Raw genomic sequence first — 20,301 nt, 5'->3', positions numbered from 1 at the left:
TGAACTTTTACATATTCTATTAATTTCAAGCTTTATTTATATATATTTTTCGCTGTGTTTCTTATGCTTGTATTTCAAGTGTTATTTCATAAGTGCCGCAGCACTTATGAAATAACACTTGAAATACAAGCATAAGAAACACAGTGATAAATATATATAAATAAAGCTTGAAATTAATAGAATATGTAAAAGTTCACATCACACCTTACATCTTGTGACAGCACACTAGTTGTGGAACACTGGTGTAGATCACATTGTGTGAGTTATAAGTGACTGTGTCAAAAAGTGAGCCATATATAAGCATTAGTTTGCTTACATATAAAGGCTTTTGAATCACTCTGTATAATTATATTCTATATATGCATATATATAGAACATTAGATAATTTTACCAAATTAAAACATTTCAGAAACACAGAATGTCTAAAGATCTTTTTCAAATTAATAGTATTGCATTAGTTATAGGAGAATATCTATAAATAAAGTTTCTAAAATCTTACTTTCATAATTCCATAAGTACAAAGAAACCCATGCAAATAAGTTTGTTAATAACATATATTTTTATTTATTTTGCCTTATATAACTTAAGTATATTGTGTGATTGCAGCCCTCTGCCTTTTATGTGTCGTATAGCTTTGTTTTTTTTTTTTTGCCTTTTTGGCTACTTTTCAGCTGTGGGGAAAAAGGGGTGGCAACTTGGGGAAGGTGTAAGGGAGGTATTTAAGGCCATGGGCCGGATAGGGGGGTCTTCTTACCTCATGGATCGATAGAGGAGTCAGGGAACACGTGGTGCTCCTGCTGTGGACTTGTTTTTTTTTTTGGTGTGTTCCTGAATTAGATTGGATTGCAACGAGTGTAACAGCTAGGACTATAGAATTGTAACAGTGAGAACTTTTTTTTGTGTGTGAAAAAAAAAAATTGTATCTGGTGATTCATCGTTATAATTGTATCTTGTGAACCGTCATTATAATTGTATCTTGTGAACTGTCGTTATAATTGTATGAATATATATGTATTTGGTCATACTTCTATAAAATTATTACAAACTGGTTTCTTTGTCTCTCTCCCCCACGTGGTGGACCACCTACACTCACAATTAGTAAGACCAATAAGTCTTACGAGTTTCCACAATATACAGTAGAACTTGATTCAGAAATTCCTATATTAGAAGTTTTCTCATGTAAGAAGTTTACTTTCAAAAGTCTCAATTTTTTATTTATAAGAGACGTATAAATTTTTTCCATAAAAAAATGTTCCTATTTAAGTAGATTGAAATCCTCGTCCACAACCAAAAAATGAACTCAATTTAAAAGTTTTTCAATTGCATCCTGTGCAAAATTTTATACATTTAATTCCATATGGTAAAAGAAAAAGGCTTACATTAGGAAGTACAAAAATTTCATATGTCATTTTGCACATGACTTTGGGCTATTTTGCACAAGGATTTTACTTGCATAGTTATCAGGCAGCAAGGCTTATAACAAATAGCCAGTTCTGACAAACACTATTAACACATCAGATTGGTTTGATGGGATACACAATGAAACTAACTGGCAATATGCCAAAAGGGAGTACTTCCAGGAAGGACTATCTATAGGAAACTGGACCCTATTTAGTTGTTAGAAAAATTGGAAACCTCACATAGCCCATTTACAAGGCACAAACCAATACCAGTGTTCAGTGGGGTTATCAAAAAGTGGTGATACTGTCAGTCTTCAACAAATTTTAGTATCATATTCTGTGGTTTTGTTCATGAAAATCATAAACATATGTTTTACATAATAAAATGGATGAAGCAGGTGACATCAGATAAATAAATACATACTGTATAAGCCTAATCCAGTAAATTCATTGTAATGCAGCAAAACAATGTTAAATAAAGATGAATTATTGAAAGAAAAACTATATTATTTTCATTTCTGCTTAACAAGTTTTTTAATTGGTACCTTTAAAAACTTTTTAACCAAGTTCTCTTGTATATACAGTATATGGTATATACAGTAAGTGATATATGTTATCACTTACAAAATGGATATCTCTTTACATATTTTAGCAATAAAGCAACAATTATAGAATAAGATAAATAAATGTTTTAATAAAGTATGACTTTATAAAAATAAATATTTATTCCATATTAAAAAAAATACTATATATATTTAAATATTAATTCTTATATATATTTTTCATGTAAAGGTTTTTATACTTACATTTCCACAGTAACGACTGACTTTATTAGATTCTAATTCATCATGTGTATTATATACTTCTACATAATTCGAGGTGCATCCAATTGTTGAATTTAATTCAAATACATCAAATTTTAGTGAAACTGTATGTTCTCCAACAACTGATATATACCATCGACATTCTGAAGTCTTATTATAAAAACCAGGAAATCTAGGACTTGTAAAAGTTCCATTGATAGTAGTAAAATTTCCTCCACATCCTGGACCTAATCAAAATATAACAATTTTATTTTATTTTCAGAATACAATGTAATATAATTGCAATACTATTGACATGAAAATAAAATCACCATTTTATAACCATAGGAAATGTTTCATTTAAAATTATTATATCAGAATCACATTGTTATTTCTAATTCTTCAAAACTGAAGACATAATAAATCATAATAATACATTATGTCATTAAATCCACAAAGCAGTTTTCAATGTTTAACTTTGACAGTTGAATATCCAAGGCAGTCTGCCATCCTGAAGGACCCGATTCAAATCCAGATTTGGAATCTTAAATTTTTATGGTGGTTTGTCTTAAACACTATCATAATCATGAGTTTGGAAGGTCAAGCCCTTCACTTAATTAGGAAAAAGTGAATAAAGATGTTAAATACAAAAAAATAATTTAATTACAGAGTTAACTACTGAATTAATAATTTACATGTTTGTTACAATCCATTATATTAAGTATTAGAAGCAAAAATTTATTAAAATGTGTAGTGATTCATATTAAATTTTATCTTGAGCTCTTTTGTATGTTGGATCTGGTTATGTTACTTGTACTGGATGTCAGGTCCTATTTCTCAACACCCTGCTGCCCCTATTATAGGCCTGGCATAATCCATAATAAACAAATTTTGCTTTTATATAAGGCTGTTAATTATCTGCCATTGAATATTCAATATGTAATTTTTAAATTTTCGCTNTTATATTTTTATTATGTCAGTCAGAGTTTTTACCAATAAATGTTTTTGGTACAATTGTGTAGATTAAAACTGTTTTGTTTGCAGTTGAAGAAGGCTTCATTAAGACAATAACTGTACTACTATGCATATGTAGCTAGAACTATTTCTAAGACTAACAGCACAAAACCTTTCTCACTAATTTCTAGCCTTATTAACTGGAGTACAAACGTTTTCGGCCTTCTTAATAGGCCTTCCTCGGGTTTGTACTCCAGTTAATAAGGCTAGAAATTAGTGAGAAAGGTTTTGTGCTGTTAGTCTTAGAAATAGTTCTAGCTACATATGCATAGTAGTGTTTCATTTAAAATTATTATATCAGAATCACATTGTTATTTCTAATTCTTCAAAACTGAAGACATAATAAATCATAATAATACATTGTCATTGAATCCACAAAGCAGTTTTCCACAAAGCAATGTTTAACTTTGACAGTTGAATATCCAAGGCAGTCTGCCATCCTGAAGGACCTGATTCAAATCCAGATTTGGAATCTTAAATTTTTATGGTGGTTTGTCTTAAACACTATCATAACCATGAGTTTGGAAGGCCCTTCACTTAATTAGGAAAAAGTGAATAAAAATGTTAAATACAAAAAAAAATAATTTAATTACATAGTTAACTACTGAATTAATAATTTACATATGTTTGTTACAATCCATTATATTAAGTATTAGAAGCAAAAATTTATTAAAATGTGTAGTGATTCATATTAAATTTTATCTTGACTTCTTTTGTATGTTGGATCTGGTTATGTTACTTGTACTGGATGTCAGGTCCTATTTCTCAACATCCTGCTGCCCCTATTATAGGCTTGGCAGAATCCATAATAAACAAATTTTGCTTTTATATAAGGCTGTTAATTATCTGCCATTGAATATTCAATATGTAATTTTTAAATTTTCGCTGGATGATGAAATTTTCTTTAAAAAATTTCATCATGTGTATTATATACTTCTACATAATTCGAGGTGCATCCAATTGTTGAATTTAATTCAAATACATCAAATATTAGTGAAACTGTTTTCTTTAAAAAATTTCATCATCATTAAATTTTCGCTGGATGATGAGATTTTCTTTAAAAAATTTCATCATCCAGCGAAAATTTAAATATTAAAAAAATTTGATAATAATTCACCGCCAGAGAGAGGAAAGAGGATAATCTACATTAAACAGCGCAAATTTCCATTACATATAGAGATCTGAAACTCCCGAACGGAGAAGGATGAAAAAAGCAAGACGTCGTAAGGTCATCAATGTCAATTTTAAAAAAATTATTACTTTTTAATTGGTATGTTTCTATGTTTTAAGGAACTTCTTCCAGGATGACCACGTAGCCTAAAAAGAAAGGTTGGGTCGTTTTTGGAAATGACTACGTCTTTTTTATTTTTTATTCAATATGTATTAAATATAGTGAGAAATACAAACAAATTTAATACACAAAGGCATTTAAGATTTCTTCTTACTGATGTGAAAAATGATAATTATGTCAATATACAGTTCAATAATCAGAAAGTTATCATAAAAATAAATACTTTATTAAATTAGTCTATAAAACATTTTATAATCTATTAAACTTTAAATTTCTTAGTACAGTAGAGCATTGATTATCTGACTCAATTGGGGACTGGGGTTGGTCGGATAACTGAAAAAACAGATAACCAAAAAATATGAAAAAAATACATTATTAGTACAGTAGAGTCTCGAAAACGCAGCCTAATGTGGACCGAAGGATGGCCAAGTTTGTGAAAATGCCGGATTATCAGGAATGGGGTTAAAAAAATAAGTACGAGTGTTTCCTCAGTAAATACTGTACTGTACTTGTATGTATTGTTTACTTGAGAATACAACAGAGAATAAACTGCCCAAATACCCTTAAACAAAGGAAAAGTATGTCCTTTATGAAGGCATAGAGCCTTTACTACATGAAAATGAAAATTAATGAATACACTGTGTACAGTAATTTACCTGATAAGACAGACCTCAGAAAAATACTTTATGAGGCATAAAGCTGTCTATAATGAAAATTAATTAACTAAGGATGTTTTTGCCCTGCCAGGATGTGGCCGAGATATCCAGACTGCCGGGTTATCAAGTGCTGAGTTTTCGAGACTCTACTGTATAGTATATTAGTATATCTCATGTAATTAGTATATTAGTATATCGCTATTAATCTACTTTGCGTTGAATTTTCATCGATGTTAAGCCTAACAAAAATTTTTTAAAATAATAATCGTAGCTATTGTATCGTTAAAAATTAGAAAATTAAGCATCGTTTAAATATTGGCTCCCTTTCATGGTCGAACTATGTTGCCAGCTAAAACACGTAAAAATACTATTAAAGTAGCCAAGAAATAGCCAAATATTGTAGCGCCACATCACTAGCAGACATTTGAATTTGCCGACTAGAACGGTTGATTAACCGATGTGACGGTTAATCAGGGGTCGGATAATCGATGCTCCACTGTATTAGTATTTTTATTGACAATTTATATAACTAAAAATAAAATAAAATAAATAATACATAAATACTATACCTTGATCAGTAATGGAATACATAATAACAAATTTAAGGTAATTCTGCGGCCGTATTCGTAATAACAAATTATTTGAAGAAGAAAATATAGGATTTGGTGTTCTACTACAGAAGATTCCTAACAATGGTGCAGAAATATCAGAGCCATTATGTACCTGTAAAAAATAAAAATTATAATTGGGCTACAATTTGAAAAAATTATGGAGCTGTAAATTCCCACTGTCGTCCGTTTGTCTGTCCTTCTGTAATCTCAAGAATGGTGTTAATTACGTGAAAGCTTAGGGATAGGAGGCCCCGATTAACTATGTACAAACATCTGGTTTGAAACAGAAGTCATGTTTCAATTCGAAAATATTTTCCTGAATGGCATTAGATAGTGACTGGCATGACTCTATTGTTAACAGGAAAAGTATACGTACAGAGGCAATATACTTGTAAACTGAGAGCATTATAAGAATAAATTGCAGCCCAGCATTATGACAATGCCACAATAAATAATTGCTCATTGCTTTATAAAAATGATTTTAATTTATAATTATTAGTTAAACAGAAAGACCTGAATGACAAGACAAATTATGATACAGTGGGTGAAACAGCTGAACAGGAAAATGTACCTAAACAGGAAAATACTTTTGTTTCTTGACAATGCTACACTACATTTGGACACCAGCTCAAAAATGTCAAGATTATATTTTTACTATTGAATGTCACTTCACATTCTCTCAACTTTTGGATCAGGGCATAATTCAATGTTTAAGTCATTTACAGACAAAAGTTTATGAAGCACATAATTGCAATCAGGGAATTGCTCAAATCAGAAAGAAAGTATCTCAATGTCTTCCAAGTTATTTTGTGGATTTTGAACACTTTGAGACAAGCTCTGCATTAACAATTCAGAATTATTTCTTTAAAGCTTGATTTTCTTCCAGCTGTGGCGGTACGCCATGTCTTTGTACACAGGGGTAGATATAAGTTTTATTTCTCCTAATTTCCTTTGTCTTTAACATCTGTTTCTAGAACTTTCTAACCTATTCTTTTTCTATGGGTGGGGGACAACCTTTGTCCAAGGACAAAGGGAGAAGACAAAGGGGATACTAAGAAGCCCTGAGGCCATCAGTAAAAACGAACAAGACACTTTTGGGTCAGCATCTGAGGTGTACAGATGTAAGAAAGAGCAAGCTAAAGGTTTGTCGCCTAGTGGGACAAAAAGAGAAGGCTTGGAAGTTGTCTGCGAATGGATGAAAATTAGAAAGACACCCAGATTAAGACTTCAAAAATGCTCTCGAATTCTCAAAAGACAGAAACGAGAGGAAGGAAATTGATTCAAGTAACGATATAGAGAAGATCGGAGACTGCCAAATTTACCCGGGTACCCCCACAAATCTGTCCTTTATACTTGTCTCTTCTCTTCATATCTCTTCTTCCTTAGCATATAAGTTAGATTAAGGTAGATTTAAGTTAGTTGTAGTATCTCTCAAACCATAATTTTGCATTGTAGCAAGTACGTGTCTCCTGCCTGTGAAAGCATATAGAATTTGTCGGACAGCTTCAAACTTGTGTGCGTACTATAGTTTGGGATCAAGTGTGTTTAGTGTAAACGAACCAGGTGTACGAAGGACAACGTAACCGTAGTTAAATAAAATCCTGTTTAATTTATAGTTACTTCTTTGTCATCTTTTTTTTTTTTGTCCTCCACATCACCACACAGCAATGAGAATGTTTAAAATTTTGCAGTGGTTTTTGCAAATGACATGGAGACAACACAATCTAATGAATTCAACAGAATTTACCATCACTGTAAACAACTGTGGCGATTAGTCACCAACAAAAGAGTTCAGGTTGCACAATTGAACAGGAGTCCGTACTCTAGACGAGGAGTCGACAAAAGGACAAAGGCACATGTTCGAATCGGTCTTTTAAAACCTCAGAACTCCCTCTGGTGGCGATCGGACAAAGTTCGGAATTGGTCGCCACAGTACTCCCCCCCAAGTGCCGAAAGCACGAGGAACTAGAGGAAGTGAGGATTGAAACGAACTCAACGTCCTGAGCGGGTGGTTGTCGATGAGGTGGCCGAGGTGGGAAGCGACATGTCTGTTGGAACTGGCTGAACCGGAGTGTGCGACGTTGTGGTTGGGGGTGGGACGTCGGGATTAGATCCGGCTTCGGGAGGTGACGAGAATGCAGGCTTTAACTGATTGATGTTTATAGCTGATGTTCGTCCGTCGATTCGGACTTTGTACACCGTTCCCTGCCAAGATATCACTTTGTATGGTCCATCGTAGATTGGTTGAAGTGGATTGTGAATTGCGTCACGACGAATGAATACGTGACTGCAGGTGGACAGTTCCTTGTGGATGAAAACTGCACGTTTTGAGTGTGCGGACATTGCTACTGGCCGCAGCTTCCTCATGGTTTCGCAGAGCTGACCGACAAAGGAAGTTGGGTCGATCACCGAGCTTGACTCTGTAGCGAAGAACTCTCCAGGGAGTTGTAGATGGGTTCCATAAACCATCTCTGCTGACGTGGCGTTGATTCCGTCTTTGATGGTAGAGCGCAAACCCAAAAGGATAGTCGGGAGCACTTTGGTCCACCTCTCGGTAGTGAGCTGCCTTGAGTGGACGGTGTAGACGCTCAACCAGACTGTTGGAGGCTGGGTGGTAGGGAGAGGTGCGAATACGCTTGGAACCGAGTAGGCTGGCTAGCGCTTGAAAGAGGGCTGATTCAAACTGCCGACCTTGGTCTGTGGTGATCTGTTTTGGTACGCCAAAGCGGGTGACCCATCCGGAGTAGAATGCCCTCGCTATTGTTTCCACTGAGATGTCTGGTATTGGGAATGCTTCTGGCCAACATGTAAAGCGATCCACACAGGTCAGACAGTAAACGGATCCATGAGATGGAGGTAGGGGTCCAATGATGTCGATGTGGACGTGCGAGAATTGTTCGTCTGGCATGGACAGATTAGTGAGCGGGGCGGAAGTGTGACGAGTAACTTTGCACCGCTGGCACTGTAGGCAGGAGCGAGTCCAAGCGGTGGCGTCGGCTTTCATGGAAGGCCAGATAAATCTCTGCTGCAAGAGCTTAATCGTAGCTCTGATGCTGGGGTGTGAAAGGTTATGCAGCATGTTAAAGATTTCTCTGTGTAATGATGACGGTATATAAGGGCGTACGGTCCCCGATGAAACGTCACAGTAGAGCTGGCAAGTAGAGTCTTCGACCATAAGTCGACTGAAAGACAAGCCCTGTGGCGTTTGGCTTGTCTAGCAGCTCCTTAAGCTCACTGTCGTGTCGTTGAATGGTGAGTTCTTTGTAGTCGATCCGGGACGGCGTGTTTATCGCAGCTATACGGGATAGAGAGTTCGCAACTATGTTGTGGGAACCCTCTATGTGATGTATGTCTGTAGTGAACTGCGATAAAAAATCGAGGTGTCGAAGCTGTCTTGGAGAGGCTTTGTCGGGGCGCTGCCGAAATGCGAAAGTTAGCGGCTTGTGATCAGTAAACAGGATGAAGTCATGACCTTCTAACATGTGTCGGAAGTGTTTTACGGCTGCGTAGGTGCTCAGTAACTCACGGTCGTAAGTACTGTAGTTGCGCTGTGCGGCCGACAGCTTGTTGGAGAAAAAAGTGAGCGGTTTCCATGACCCTGGAACTTCTGTTGTAGGATGGTGCCTATAGCAGTGTCCGAGGCGTTGACCATCAGTGCAAGTGGCCTCGCGGCTGATGGAAAATTTAACACAGTGGCATCTGCGAGCGCTTCTTTGCATTGCGAAAATGCACGTCGCGCTTCCGGAGTCCATACGATTTTTGTATTGTCATTTTTCTTGCTTCCGGACAGAAAGGAGTTGAGCGGTGCTTGCGTGTGTGCGGCTTTGGGCAGAAAACGTCTGTAGAAGTTTAACATTGCCAGAAACCGGCGCAGCTCTCGGATGGTAGAGGGTTCAGGAAACTTTCGGATGGCTGAAACCCTTTTCGGAAGAGGACTCACACCCGACGCTGAGATCTTATGGCCGAGGAAAGACACAGTCTGCTGTCCTAGTGAGCACTTAGAAAGATTTAAGGTTACGCCGTATTCGAGAAAACGTTAAAAAACTTCTCGGAGGTGTCGTATGTGCTCTTCTTTGCTCTTGGATGCCACTAGCACGTCGTCAAAGTAAGGTACGCAGCAATCCAGACCATGGAGGACTTGGTTGATGAACCTCTGGAAGGTCTGGGCTGCGTTGCGGAGACCGAACATCATCACCGAAAATTCAAACAGCCCGAAAGGTGTTGTGACTGCTGTTTTCGGAATGTCGTCTGGATGGACGGGCACCTGATGGTAGGCTCTGGCGAGATCAAGTGTAGAGAAGATTTTAGATACCTCTGCCACTTGTGTGCAGTCCTGGATGTGTGGGATTGGATACCTGTCAGGCACTGTAACGGCATTTAGGCGGCGATAGTCTCCGCAGGGACGCCAGTCGCCATTACGCTTGGCGACCAAATGAAGTGGGCTTGCCCACGGGCTCTTAGAAGGGCGGCAGACGCCTTGCTGTAGCATGTAACTGAACTCTGCCTTAGCTGCTTTGAGCTTGTCCAGAGGAAGGCGTCTCAGTTTGTAAAAAAACTGGCGGACCTGTAGTCTCAATGTGGTGGAAAACGAAAGCCTTGCCGCTTCTCGTTGTTATTAACGAGGGATTCGTGATCAAGGGAAATTCTGCCAGCACTTGCTGGAAGTCAGAATCTCCGTGTATGGTGGTGATGGTGAGATTTGTCGTTGGTTTGGGGCGTTCCGTGCCTCTAGACTTCAGCTGCGTGGCTGCATCTATGAGGCGGTTTTTTCGTGCGTCCACCAATAGGTCGAAGCGCGTTAGAAAGTCTTTGCCTATAATCGGTTGAGTGACGTCAGTGATGATGAAAGGCCATGGAAAGCTTCTTCGCAGGTTAAAATCCAGCGTTAGCAGCTTGGTGCCATAAGTTGGGATTTTCATGCCATTGGCAGCAAAGAGAACTAACTTCCCAGGGGTTTTTGCTTGCAGTGAGAGAGATTTAGGAATCACTGAAACATCCGCACCAGTGTCGACCAAAAAAACTCAAGTTTGTAGACGGGTCGGCCATAAAAATTCAGTCAATCGAGCGGTCGCAACTGTTGGCCCCAGACGGCCGCTCTGCTAGTTTCCCGACTGCTGGAAAGAGCAGGGAGGTGTGCATTTCCTGGCTCTCTCTCCGAAGTTGGTGTGGTAAAAGCATTGATTGTTCATCGGTTCTTTGAACCGGCGGTAACGGCCTCGGGACTGGCTACGTTTTCGGGGGTGGAACGTTGGACGATTATTCATCTCACGTGGTCGCTCACGATGCACTATGGCTGCTAATTCTGCTACTTGATTGGTAAGCTGCTCAATTTGAAATTCTAACAAGGAAAGGTGCGCTAACTGTTGACTCGAAGTGGAATTTACACTTTTCGTGATGGTTAGGTCCAAGATTTTGTCGGCTATTGTAGCTAGTTGGGGTAGGTCCTCACTTAGCGCGGCAAGAATGCTTTGAGTGTTCGCTGGTAATCTTGATAGCCACAAGGACTTTAATAGTGGTTCCCCAACCACCTCGCCGGCGAGAGCACGCATACGATTTAACAGTTGTGACGGGTGCTGGTTTCCTAACTCCAAGCCTTGCAGGAGTGTGAGAATCTTTGATTCTTGGCTTTCCGACTGTAGCTCAATTAGGCGTTTCTTGAGGGCCTCGTATTTTTCGCTGGCCGGTGGGTGTAGGATTAAGTCGCTGACTGAGTTGAGCACCTCGGACTCGATTGCTGAAATCACGTGGTTGAATTTTGTGGAGTCTGCGGATATCCCAGAGATGGCAAATTGTGCCTCGAGTTGCGCGAACCATAACGTCGGATTCGGCTTCCAAAACGGCGGAGGCTTAACAGCGACTCGAGTTACATTGACGGCCATTGTTTCTGGCTGGTCGCTGAGCGGCATGGTGATTTCCAGAACAAAGGATGAGAGCACAAAAAAATCAGTTAAATATGAAATGCATGAATTGTTCGATAGCCGGGTGTACGAGTAGAGAGAGTTCCGATGAGCGAGAAAAAAAAATGATACGCTTACCTAGCGTAGGTGTGGGAAGTTACTCAACCTTTGTTCTGTGGCCATGTGGTTGCTCCAAAAAATATCACAAAATAAAATATGTGGTGAATCCAATTATGCAGATGGAACAAAAATTGTTGAAATTAATGGCGTGAATGTCCAGATAAAATTGGATTGAGGTTGGATCACGTCCGGGTCACCAATGTGGCAATTAGTCGCCAACAAAAGAGTTCAGGTTGCACAATTGAACAGGAGTCCGTACTCTAGATGAGGAGTCAACAAAAGGATGAAGGCACGTGTTCGAATCGGTCTTTTAAAACCTCCGAACTCCTTCTGGTGGCGATCGGACAAAGTTTGGAATTGGTCGCCACACAACTATATAGAGAAATTCTGACATCCTAACCAAATGCACAAGCCAAGTACATAAAGATTCCTTTCAGTCATTTTCTGTGACATAAGAAAGAAAGAATAAAGAAATGACAATGAATATGATAGCAATGGCTTTTCACAACCAAAATGACATCTGCTACAAAGCCATCAATAGTGTCGTGCAGAATGCTCCTAGATGCAGATAATACAAAGTTAACACAAAATTTAATTATGCATAATAAGAAGCATATTACTACAATTAATTGTAAAAAAATCAAACAAATGTAACTGAATTTTTTTATGACCCTTTTATGATAATTCATCACTTATTGTAATATGTCATATTACTATTTCTTGGATGGTATTTATATAATGTTTGTAAATAAAAATAGTGTAGATTACCTGTAAAAATAATTTTCCTCTCTTAAGCAGACATCTTTCTATAACAAATAGCTTTTTTTATTCTGTAAGTGTTTGTTATAGAGAGGTTTCACTGTATTTTGTAACATTAAAATCATTAAAATCAAATGTAAAAAAATTAACTTGATGAATAATGAATAATTGCAATGGAAAGTAACAACTAATTCCTTTTTTTGAATAATTTAACATAATTTTCTTTAACAAATTTGAAATTGTGTCTTCCTGTTTTCTTTGTTTCTTCAGCACGTGCTGAAGATACAAAAAAAAAAAACAATTTAACATAAATTACTTCCAATAATTTTACTTACTTCCAATCCAGAATTTTCACAATTAGCAGGTGCATTTCTATAGCTTCCATGAAATTCTTGAAAATATAAACTTATGGCATAATTTTCTGGAGCATTAATAAATACATTACAGCTTTCTTTATAATAATAGCTCCATGGATATCTTATGTTATAAATCATTCCATTAGGTTGAGTGTAATTTTGAGGACATCCTGAAAAATTGATAAGATATAAGTATATAAATTCAATAAAGAGAAATTTGAGTTGCTAAATGTTATGTTGCATTTTCTTCTCAATTTAAGAAATGAAAAATATTGGCATTTTCATTTATATTAATACACTTCTGGCCACTAAAATTACAACACCAGGAAGGAATGATCGTATGAACATCAAAGTCATATGAAAAAAGAAGAGGTTGGGATATGCAAATGATTAGTATTTCAGTGCTTTTAGACAATGCAGGAGGGACAAACAACATCTGAAGTACTGCATAAAAGAAAAGTTGTGCAGTGGATTTCTCATTCAGAAATCGCTTTGTAAGATCAGGGTTTCATCAGAATATCGTGTTATGCCTTGAATAAGAAGAAATGCTTACCAGCAAGTGTTGGAATTTGATAAAGGCAGGATCATTACCTATCAAGAATGTGGATTATCATTCCGTGATATTACCATTCACACTGGTCGAAATCCAACCACTGTCATGCGAGACAGTGGTTGTATTTCAACCAGTGCGAGTGGTAATATCATGGAACGATAATGGAACAATATGGAATCGATGGGTTGCTGAGGGTCTTACTGAACAGCATGCAGGATCTCAACGCCCTCCCATGACTAACACCCGAGACATATTGTGAGATCAGCCGGGAAAAACCGTACAACCACATCACGGACCATTAGTCAGGAAATGAGCTTGTTTGCAGCATGTCCAGTATCTGCTCGTATGGTGCAACGACGTTTGCAGCAGCATGGACTGTCAGCACGGCGACCATTACTTCAGCTCTCCTTGACAATGCAGCATAGAGAGAGATGGCGACTCTGGTGTGCCCAATGACAAAGCTGGATACAGGAGTGGCACAATGTCGTCTTTTCAGACGAGTCCCGGTTCTGTGTGTAGCATTCTGATGGCTGTATACGTGTCTGGAGGCTCCAAGCAGATTGCTTGTTGCCTGCTTGCATTTGATATTGGCTTAGGTGCCCTGCACCTGGTGTGATGATATGGGCAGCCATTGGGTACACGACACACACATCTCTAGTTCGGATTGATGGTAATTTGAACACAGATCAATACATTTCTGACATCTTACATCCAGTGGTTGTGCCCTATCTTCGAGGCCTGCAAAATGCCATCTTCCAACAAGATAATGCAAGACCTCATGTTGCAGTCGTGTTCTGACTTTCTCTGATACAGAGGATTCATCATTCATTCCTTCATTCATTTTTATTTACTATGTACTGTCAAGTACATTCCTGGCCCCACATGAAGCATTACCAGGAGATAAGCAATACAAATACGTTACAATATATATTCATAGAAAAATTAAATAACATTAAGTTGTAGTAATGATAAATAAAAAATAAAAATAAATTGTTGAGGGATATTGATAGGACGATCACAATTTAACTATTAACATTTACATAGATATAGAGTTATTTACTTCTGATATTTAATAATATTTTTTGTGATTAATATATATTTAATTATAAATATCTTGGTGAGTGAGTACTTATAGATTAAGAAGGTGAACAGAAATAACTGTTTCAGGTCTCAAGAACATAATTCTCAGCCTAAGTAGTTAGAACTTGGATTGACGTATGTTTTTGCCGCTTCAAGATGGAATGAAGTTGGGCAACAACACATTCCTTAAGCAGGGTATCTTGAGCAGAGTATTATAGGTAACACATCACCTCTGTAGCATAGGACAATTCCAATGTATGTCTGAGATATCACAAGATACCATTGGCACAGAACTTTCAGGCACTAAATACACAGATATGATAACAATCAACGCACAGGGTATGGCACATGAAGAACATCATCATCCCACGTAGAGAAAATGATATTCAATTGATACAGCGGATATTCAATTGTTGCCCTGGCCTGCATAGTCTCCAGATCTCTCACCAATTGAAAGCATTTGGTCATGGATTGTTGAGAGACTGGCCTGCTAACCCTCTTCTGCTAATACAGTTAATGAAGTGTGGCATAGACTTGAAGCAGCATGGAATGAGTTGCCTGTTTCAGTCATCCAAGCCCAGTTCAACTCCATGCTTAAATGGATAAGGGCCGTTTTAGCCACCGGGGGTGGCAACTGTGTCTACTAATTTTGCGACCCTGTAAACCCCCAAACTGCTTACAAATTTAATCATTTTGTCTTTATGCCATACTGCTTATGTACAATAAATATCTTTTTTTTATTTGCTTACCTTCTAGGTGTTGCAATTTTAATGGCCAGCAGTGTATCTGGAAATAGGTCAAATCCATGTTCTTTATCTAAATTTCCTATGAAGACAGGGTAATCTTTCTCAAGTAGAACTAAATTGAATGCTCAATCTCAGTTCATTGAATTTTTAGATGACATAAGGTCATCTAAAAAGTCTCAATTCACAGAACAGGAAAAAAATTGGATGCTATTATTGCTTTAAATAAATCTATTTATATGGTATTTCTAAATAATATGCAAATTGAAGAAGCCAGAGACATTTTAATATCAGATCTTCTAACAAAAATTGTTGACATTGTTAGAGAGATTCGTGGTGGGGCAAAAAATGTGGTTGAAAAAAGGGAATGTGAAGAAGAGTAAATTCGCTGAGAATTGCAAAGGGCTGTTCCATGTGATCAAAATTGTAAACCCTACGACATACTATATAGAAGGATGTAATTTTAAAGATGGAGAAACGGTCCATGTGGATCGATTAAAGATCTGCTATGGTCACACTGAATCAAGAAGGGGCGGTAAGAGTAGGCAAAACATGCACAGAAGAGAACTGAGGGAGTCTGAGATAGAAGAGGAGGAGGAAGCCCAAGATGGGTTAGACCACCTGGGCAATAGGGGAAAAACACATGGTATCAATAATATTCGTCCAGGCAAGAATGGTGAGGGAGAGGGTGTGCACAGGGGATGGTACAGTACAACTTATGTCACCAGCAAATTGACTTCTGTCATTTACACAACAGTAGTTGACATCTTCTGAGGGGAGATATGTAGTGCTTCGTGACTATTTTTTTTTGTTTCGGTTTTTCCCCGACCCCTTCTGTTTTGTTTGTGGCATCACCCTTCCCAGGTTCACCCTATGTTGGCCATCAAATTGGTTAGTAGTAGTCATGTGAAGAGGATATCCGCTTGGCACAATATAAAAGGTTGTGATCCATGTGTCAGAGGACCTTTTTCTTTATTTTTCTTGTTCAGGGATTTGCGGTATTCAGGTCATGTGCGGATATAGGAGATCAAGACGCCGAGCTTGAGAGGGTCGGGAAATGAAAATAGAGCAGGAGATATGGCAATCCGTTTATATCCGACTAAGGACAGTTTGACACTGAGTTACAACGTGTTTGAGAGAAAGAAAATCGTTGGAGGATTCATCCGAACGGATTAGTTTGTAAACTTTTCTTTTTTACGTGCCTTCGTTGTTCTCCCGTTATAACGTGTCGTGAGCCCCCTTAAAGGAGAGAAGGGAAGCATGTAATGTGTGTAGTATTTTATTGTACTACATGAATACTGTAAAAATTATCAATTTTGTGTTCTATGTATATATTGCAATTGTGCCAAATGGGCACAATTGCGATATATACATAGAACACAAAATTAATATATTAATATATATATACACGATATATTAATTAAAACGATTAATTAATTAAAAGCTATTATATCTGTCAAGCCGACTTGCCCATTATTTTTTTGTTTAGCCCTGCAGGCCTCGTCCTACTGGGACTTACCACAGTATATTGTAAATCAATCTTTATAAAACTTTACATTTATTTTAACTTTTATATAGCTTATGAATACAAATTTGATTCATCCAGTGGTCACTAACAGAATTTGAAATAATAATCAAACATCTGTAATAAAGGACTGAAGAAGAGCAGAAGGCCTGAAATGCATTTCCTGGTATTATAAAGTTGGAANAAAAAAAAATGATACGCTTACCTAGCGTAGGTGCGGGAAGTTACTCGACCTTTGTTCTGTGGCCATGTGGTTGCTCCAAAAATATCACAAAATAAAATGTGCGATGAATCCGATTATGCGGATGGAACAAAAATCGTTGAAATTAATGGCGTGAATGTCCAGATGAAATTGGATTGAGGTTGGATCACGTTCGGCTCACCAATGTGGCGACTAGTTGCCAACAAAAGAGTTCAGGTAGCACAATTGAATAGGAGTCCGTACTCTAGACGAGGAGTCGACAAAAGGACGAAGGCACGTGTTCGAATCGGTCTTTTAAAACCTCCGAACTCCCTCTGGTAGTGATCGGACGAAGTTCGGAATTGGTCGCCACAAATCCTTCTTCATTCACACATCTCCAAATATTGGAAAATATTTCCTTTCCACTCAAAAATAAAATATGAATAAAGGTTTACGGCTTTGTGAAACTTCTTTTTTGAGTTTATGCCGTTGAAATAAATAAATAAATAAATAAAATTTAAACATTTGTCGGTTTTGTTTACACATTTATTGGGCCTCATTGCAACTTGCCTTCAGCTGCATGGACACCCCTGACACCCCTGATTTACATTAAATAAGCTTCAAAATTATTTGTAAAACATAAATTCATAAACAAGTACCTTAACAAACTGGAAATAGATTTCACTTTAGCATACTCTGTATATATTACACAACTTTGCAAAAGAAGAGATAGGAAATGATATTAATGAAATAGTCTAGAATGAAAAATAGAAAAGTATAAGTTTGATATTATTTAATATAAAATAAAACTAATTAGTAATGACAAATCTACTATTTGCAGACATAGGTAATGGAATAAAAGCTATATTTGAGTTCTCAAAATCTAATAGGCAAAATAATTCTCACAAAACCTATATACTTTCTGTAAGATTACCTGATTAGAATGTTTTAGGTTTTATAATGTCTTTTCCAGCTATTATTCAAGAAAATAAGTATCTACCATATATGAAAGATTTCTGTAATTTAAGAATGTTATTAGAGACCTCTAGGAAGAGAATGTGTCTAAACTATTCAGTCATTAACTACAACAAAAATTTATAATTTTGGCAGTTACACTTGCAGAGCAAATAAAGTTGTGAAACTAAAGTAGTATTAAAAAGTTATAAAGCTTACTTACTGTAAGTAAGTAAGCTTTATAACTTAAAGTAATTTGAATAAAAAAACACTTTCTTACATGTTTTTATATAAAAATTAGTTTAATAAGTTATCCTAAGGTTATATTGTATTCTTATATTTACTCTTTAAATGTTTGATACCATCCATTTCAATATATGAAATCAGCATAGTATTGAAACTTATTTAATCATGACATCAAAAGATATGTTTCAATCACACTTTCTTTTACAAGCTTTTTTATGCATGCTTACAATACAGCAAAAGCATTGAATTCATCAGATAAAGCCCATGATAAAAGGACCTTGCATGAATCTTATGAAAAAAATGCCTGATGGATTTGGCTGAATCTTTGTTATATTGTAGCTCTAGTGGTTTTGATAGTCTCCATAGATACAAAAGTCAAAAATACATGAGTGTCCAAGAAACAATAATAGCATAATTCACACAGTTTGTTTTGTGAAGTCTTAAACCTTTTTTGTTTCAAAATATAAATTATGTTTTCAAATAACAACTTATGGGTTCGCCAAAACACATAAGCAAGGCTAACAGATTCGTCCAGTGGTCGATAAAATAAAATAAAAGCGCCAACACACAAATTAGAAAAAATCATGCACTGTTTAATCACTCCACACTTAGAAGACTACCAATTCACCATTACCAGTAGTGAAGACCTTATAGGATGTCTCAAGCAGATTACACCCCCCCCTGCAATACCTTACGGTATTCGATTTTAAATCTTTGTACCCATCTATTCTTTTACCACCAACATTCTATGCCATCAGAGATCTATTGTTCAAAATAGTGGGCAGTGATAACCTCCACCAGCAAGTACTAGAGATGGTGCATTTGTTATGCTATAACACAATCTTTCAAGGTGTATTAAGTACTGGGCTTGGATGTCACGCCAACAGTTATCTCAATCAAAACTTCTTCCAAAACTTCAGACTATGAGGCGTTAAATATAATTAAAAATATTTTAATCTTGCGAGCACTTTCGATGTAAATATGCACGTTGCCTGAAGACGACGTGCATATTTACATCGAAAGCGCTCGCAAGATTAGAATATTTTTAATTATATTTAACGCCTCATAGTCTGAAGTTTTGGAAGAAGTTTTGATTGACATTCTTTCAATTCAAAGGAACAGTCTACAAACAAGGAAGAGGTGTACCTATGGGGAGCCTGCTCTCAGGTGATTTATGTGAACTGATAATATGACAGCTAGAAGAAAAAATCCTTCCTGGTCACATCCATAATATCGTTTTGTATAAGAGGTATGTAGATGATATCCTCATTATATGGAAAGTTAAACCAGGTGTACCAGCATTCATAGACACATTCAATAACAACTGCTATGGCTTAACTTTGGGCCTTGAACAGGTGAATGACACCTGTGTTCATTTCCTTGACATCAATATTATAATTAAAGGAGCGACGATCCTCACTGAGGTCTACAGAAAACCACTGGTGGAGCAGTTGTACATACCGACAGGATCTTGTGACCCGGTACAATACAAAGTTGCAGTGTTTAATACCTTAGTCAAAAGGGCTTACACTCACTCCTCAACAAGACATGCACTTAAAACTGAACTTAACACTTTAACCAGGGGTGCACAACCTGCAGCCCGCGGGCCACATACAGCCCCTTATCAATGTTTATGCGGCCCGCGAACGGTACAGGCCAAATTTCTTCTTTCGAAGTTTCTAAGTGTAGAACTTTTCCCTTTCACAAAATCATTAGCACCCAACTGTTTTATAACTTTCCCTGAAGTGAGAAATGGGGGGTTGTTCTATAAATAAGTCTATTTCTAGCTAACACTTTCTGGTTTAGATATCGAATATTCTAAGTCTAATACATAGTATTATAACGATTTTTTGAAGAATCAAATAAAATAAAATGATGTTAGAACATCATTTCCGATGTTATCAGGAAGTTTCTATTTTGGCGGAAAATCTTCAATTTTATGCTTCGGAAAACTTGCTTATTCGTCTAAATAGCGTCAAATAACAAAAATAAATGAAAATAGCGCTGAAAAACTATGAAAATAACGATTTTTTATGATTTGTTTACATTCTAGATTCTGATTGGTATTGTCGAATTTGAATCAATCTTTTCTGAAAAGACGCTTATTCGTCA

At 36.8% G+C, this 20,301-nt stretch overlaps 2 protein-coding genes across 2 annotated transcripts in view; both read right to left on the bottom strand.

Annotated features, from left to right (window-relative positions):
- LOC111627746 (dorsal-ventral patterning tolloid-like protein 1) overlaps nucleotides 1-13,090 on the bottom strand; it is a 16,440-nt gene extending 3,350 nt beyond the window's left edge. Inside the window, exons 1-3 of the mRNA XM_023371375.1 lie at nucleotides 12,887-13,090; nucleotides 5,734-5,887; nucleotides 2,207-2,451 (exon numbers count right to left, since the gene is read on the bottom strand). Of these exons, the coding sequence (XP_023227143.1) occupies nucleotides 2,207-2,451; nucleotides 5,734-5,887; nucleotides 12,887-13,045 (558 nt within the window). The 5' untranslated portion in view covers nucleotides 13,046-13,090. The remainder of the gene's footprint in view (nucleotides 1-2,206; nucleotides 2,452-5,733; nucleotides 5,888-12,886) is intronic.
- On the bottom strand, nucleotides 10,341-12,346 carry LOC111627745. Its single transcript, XM_023371374.1, has one exon. It carries the CDS (start codon nucleotides 11,679-11,681, stop codon nucleotides 10,875-10,877), a length of 807 nt encoding a protein of 268 aa, XP_023227142.1. The 5' UTR covers nucleotides 11,682-12,346; the 3' UTR covers nucleotides 10,341-10,874.
- Nucleotides 13,091-20,301: the final 7,211 nt, after the last annotated feature.

This window comes from Centruroides sculpturatus, unplaced genomic scaffold (genome assembly GCF_000671375.1).
Source record: "Centruroides sculpturatus isolate CEXI.00-Female unplaced genomic scaffold, Cexi_2.0 scaffold121, whole genome shotgun sequence".
Taxonomy (NCBI): domain Eukaryota; kingdom Metazoa; phylum Arthropoda; class Arachnida; order Scorpiones; family Buthidae; genus Centruroides; species Centruroides sculpturatus.
This window is presented reverse-complemented; position numbering and strand designations above follow the sequence as displayed.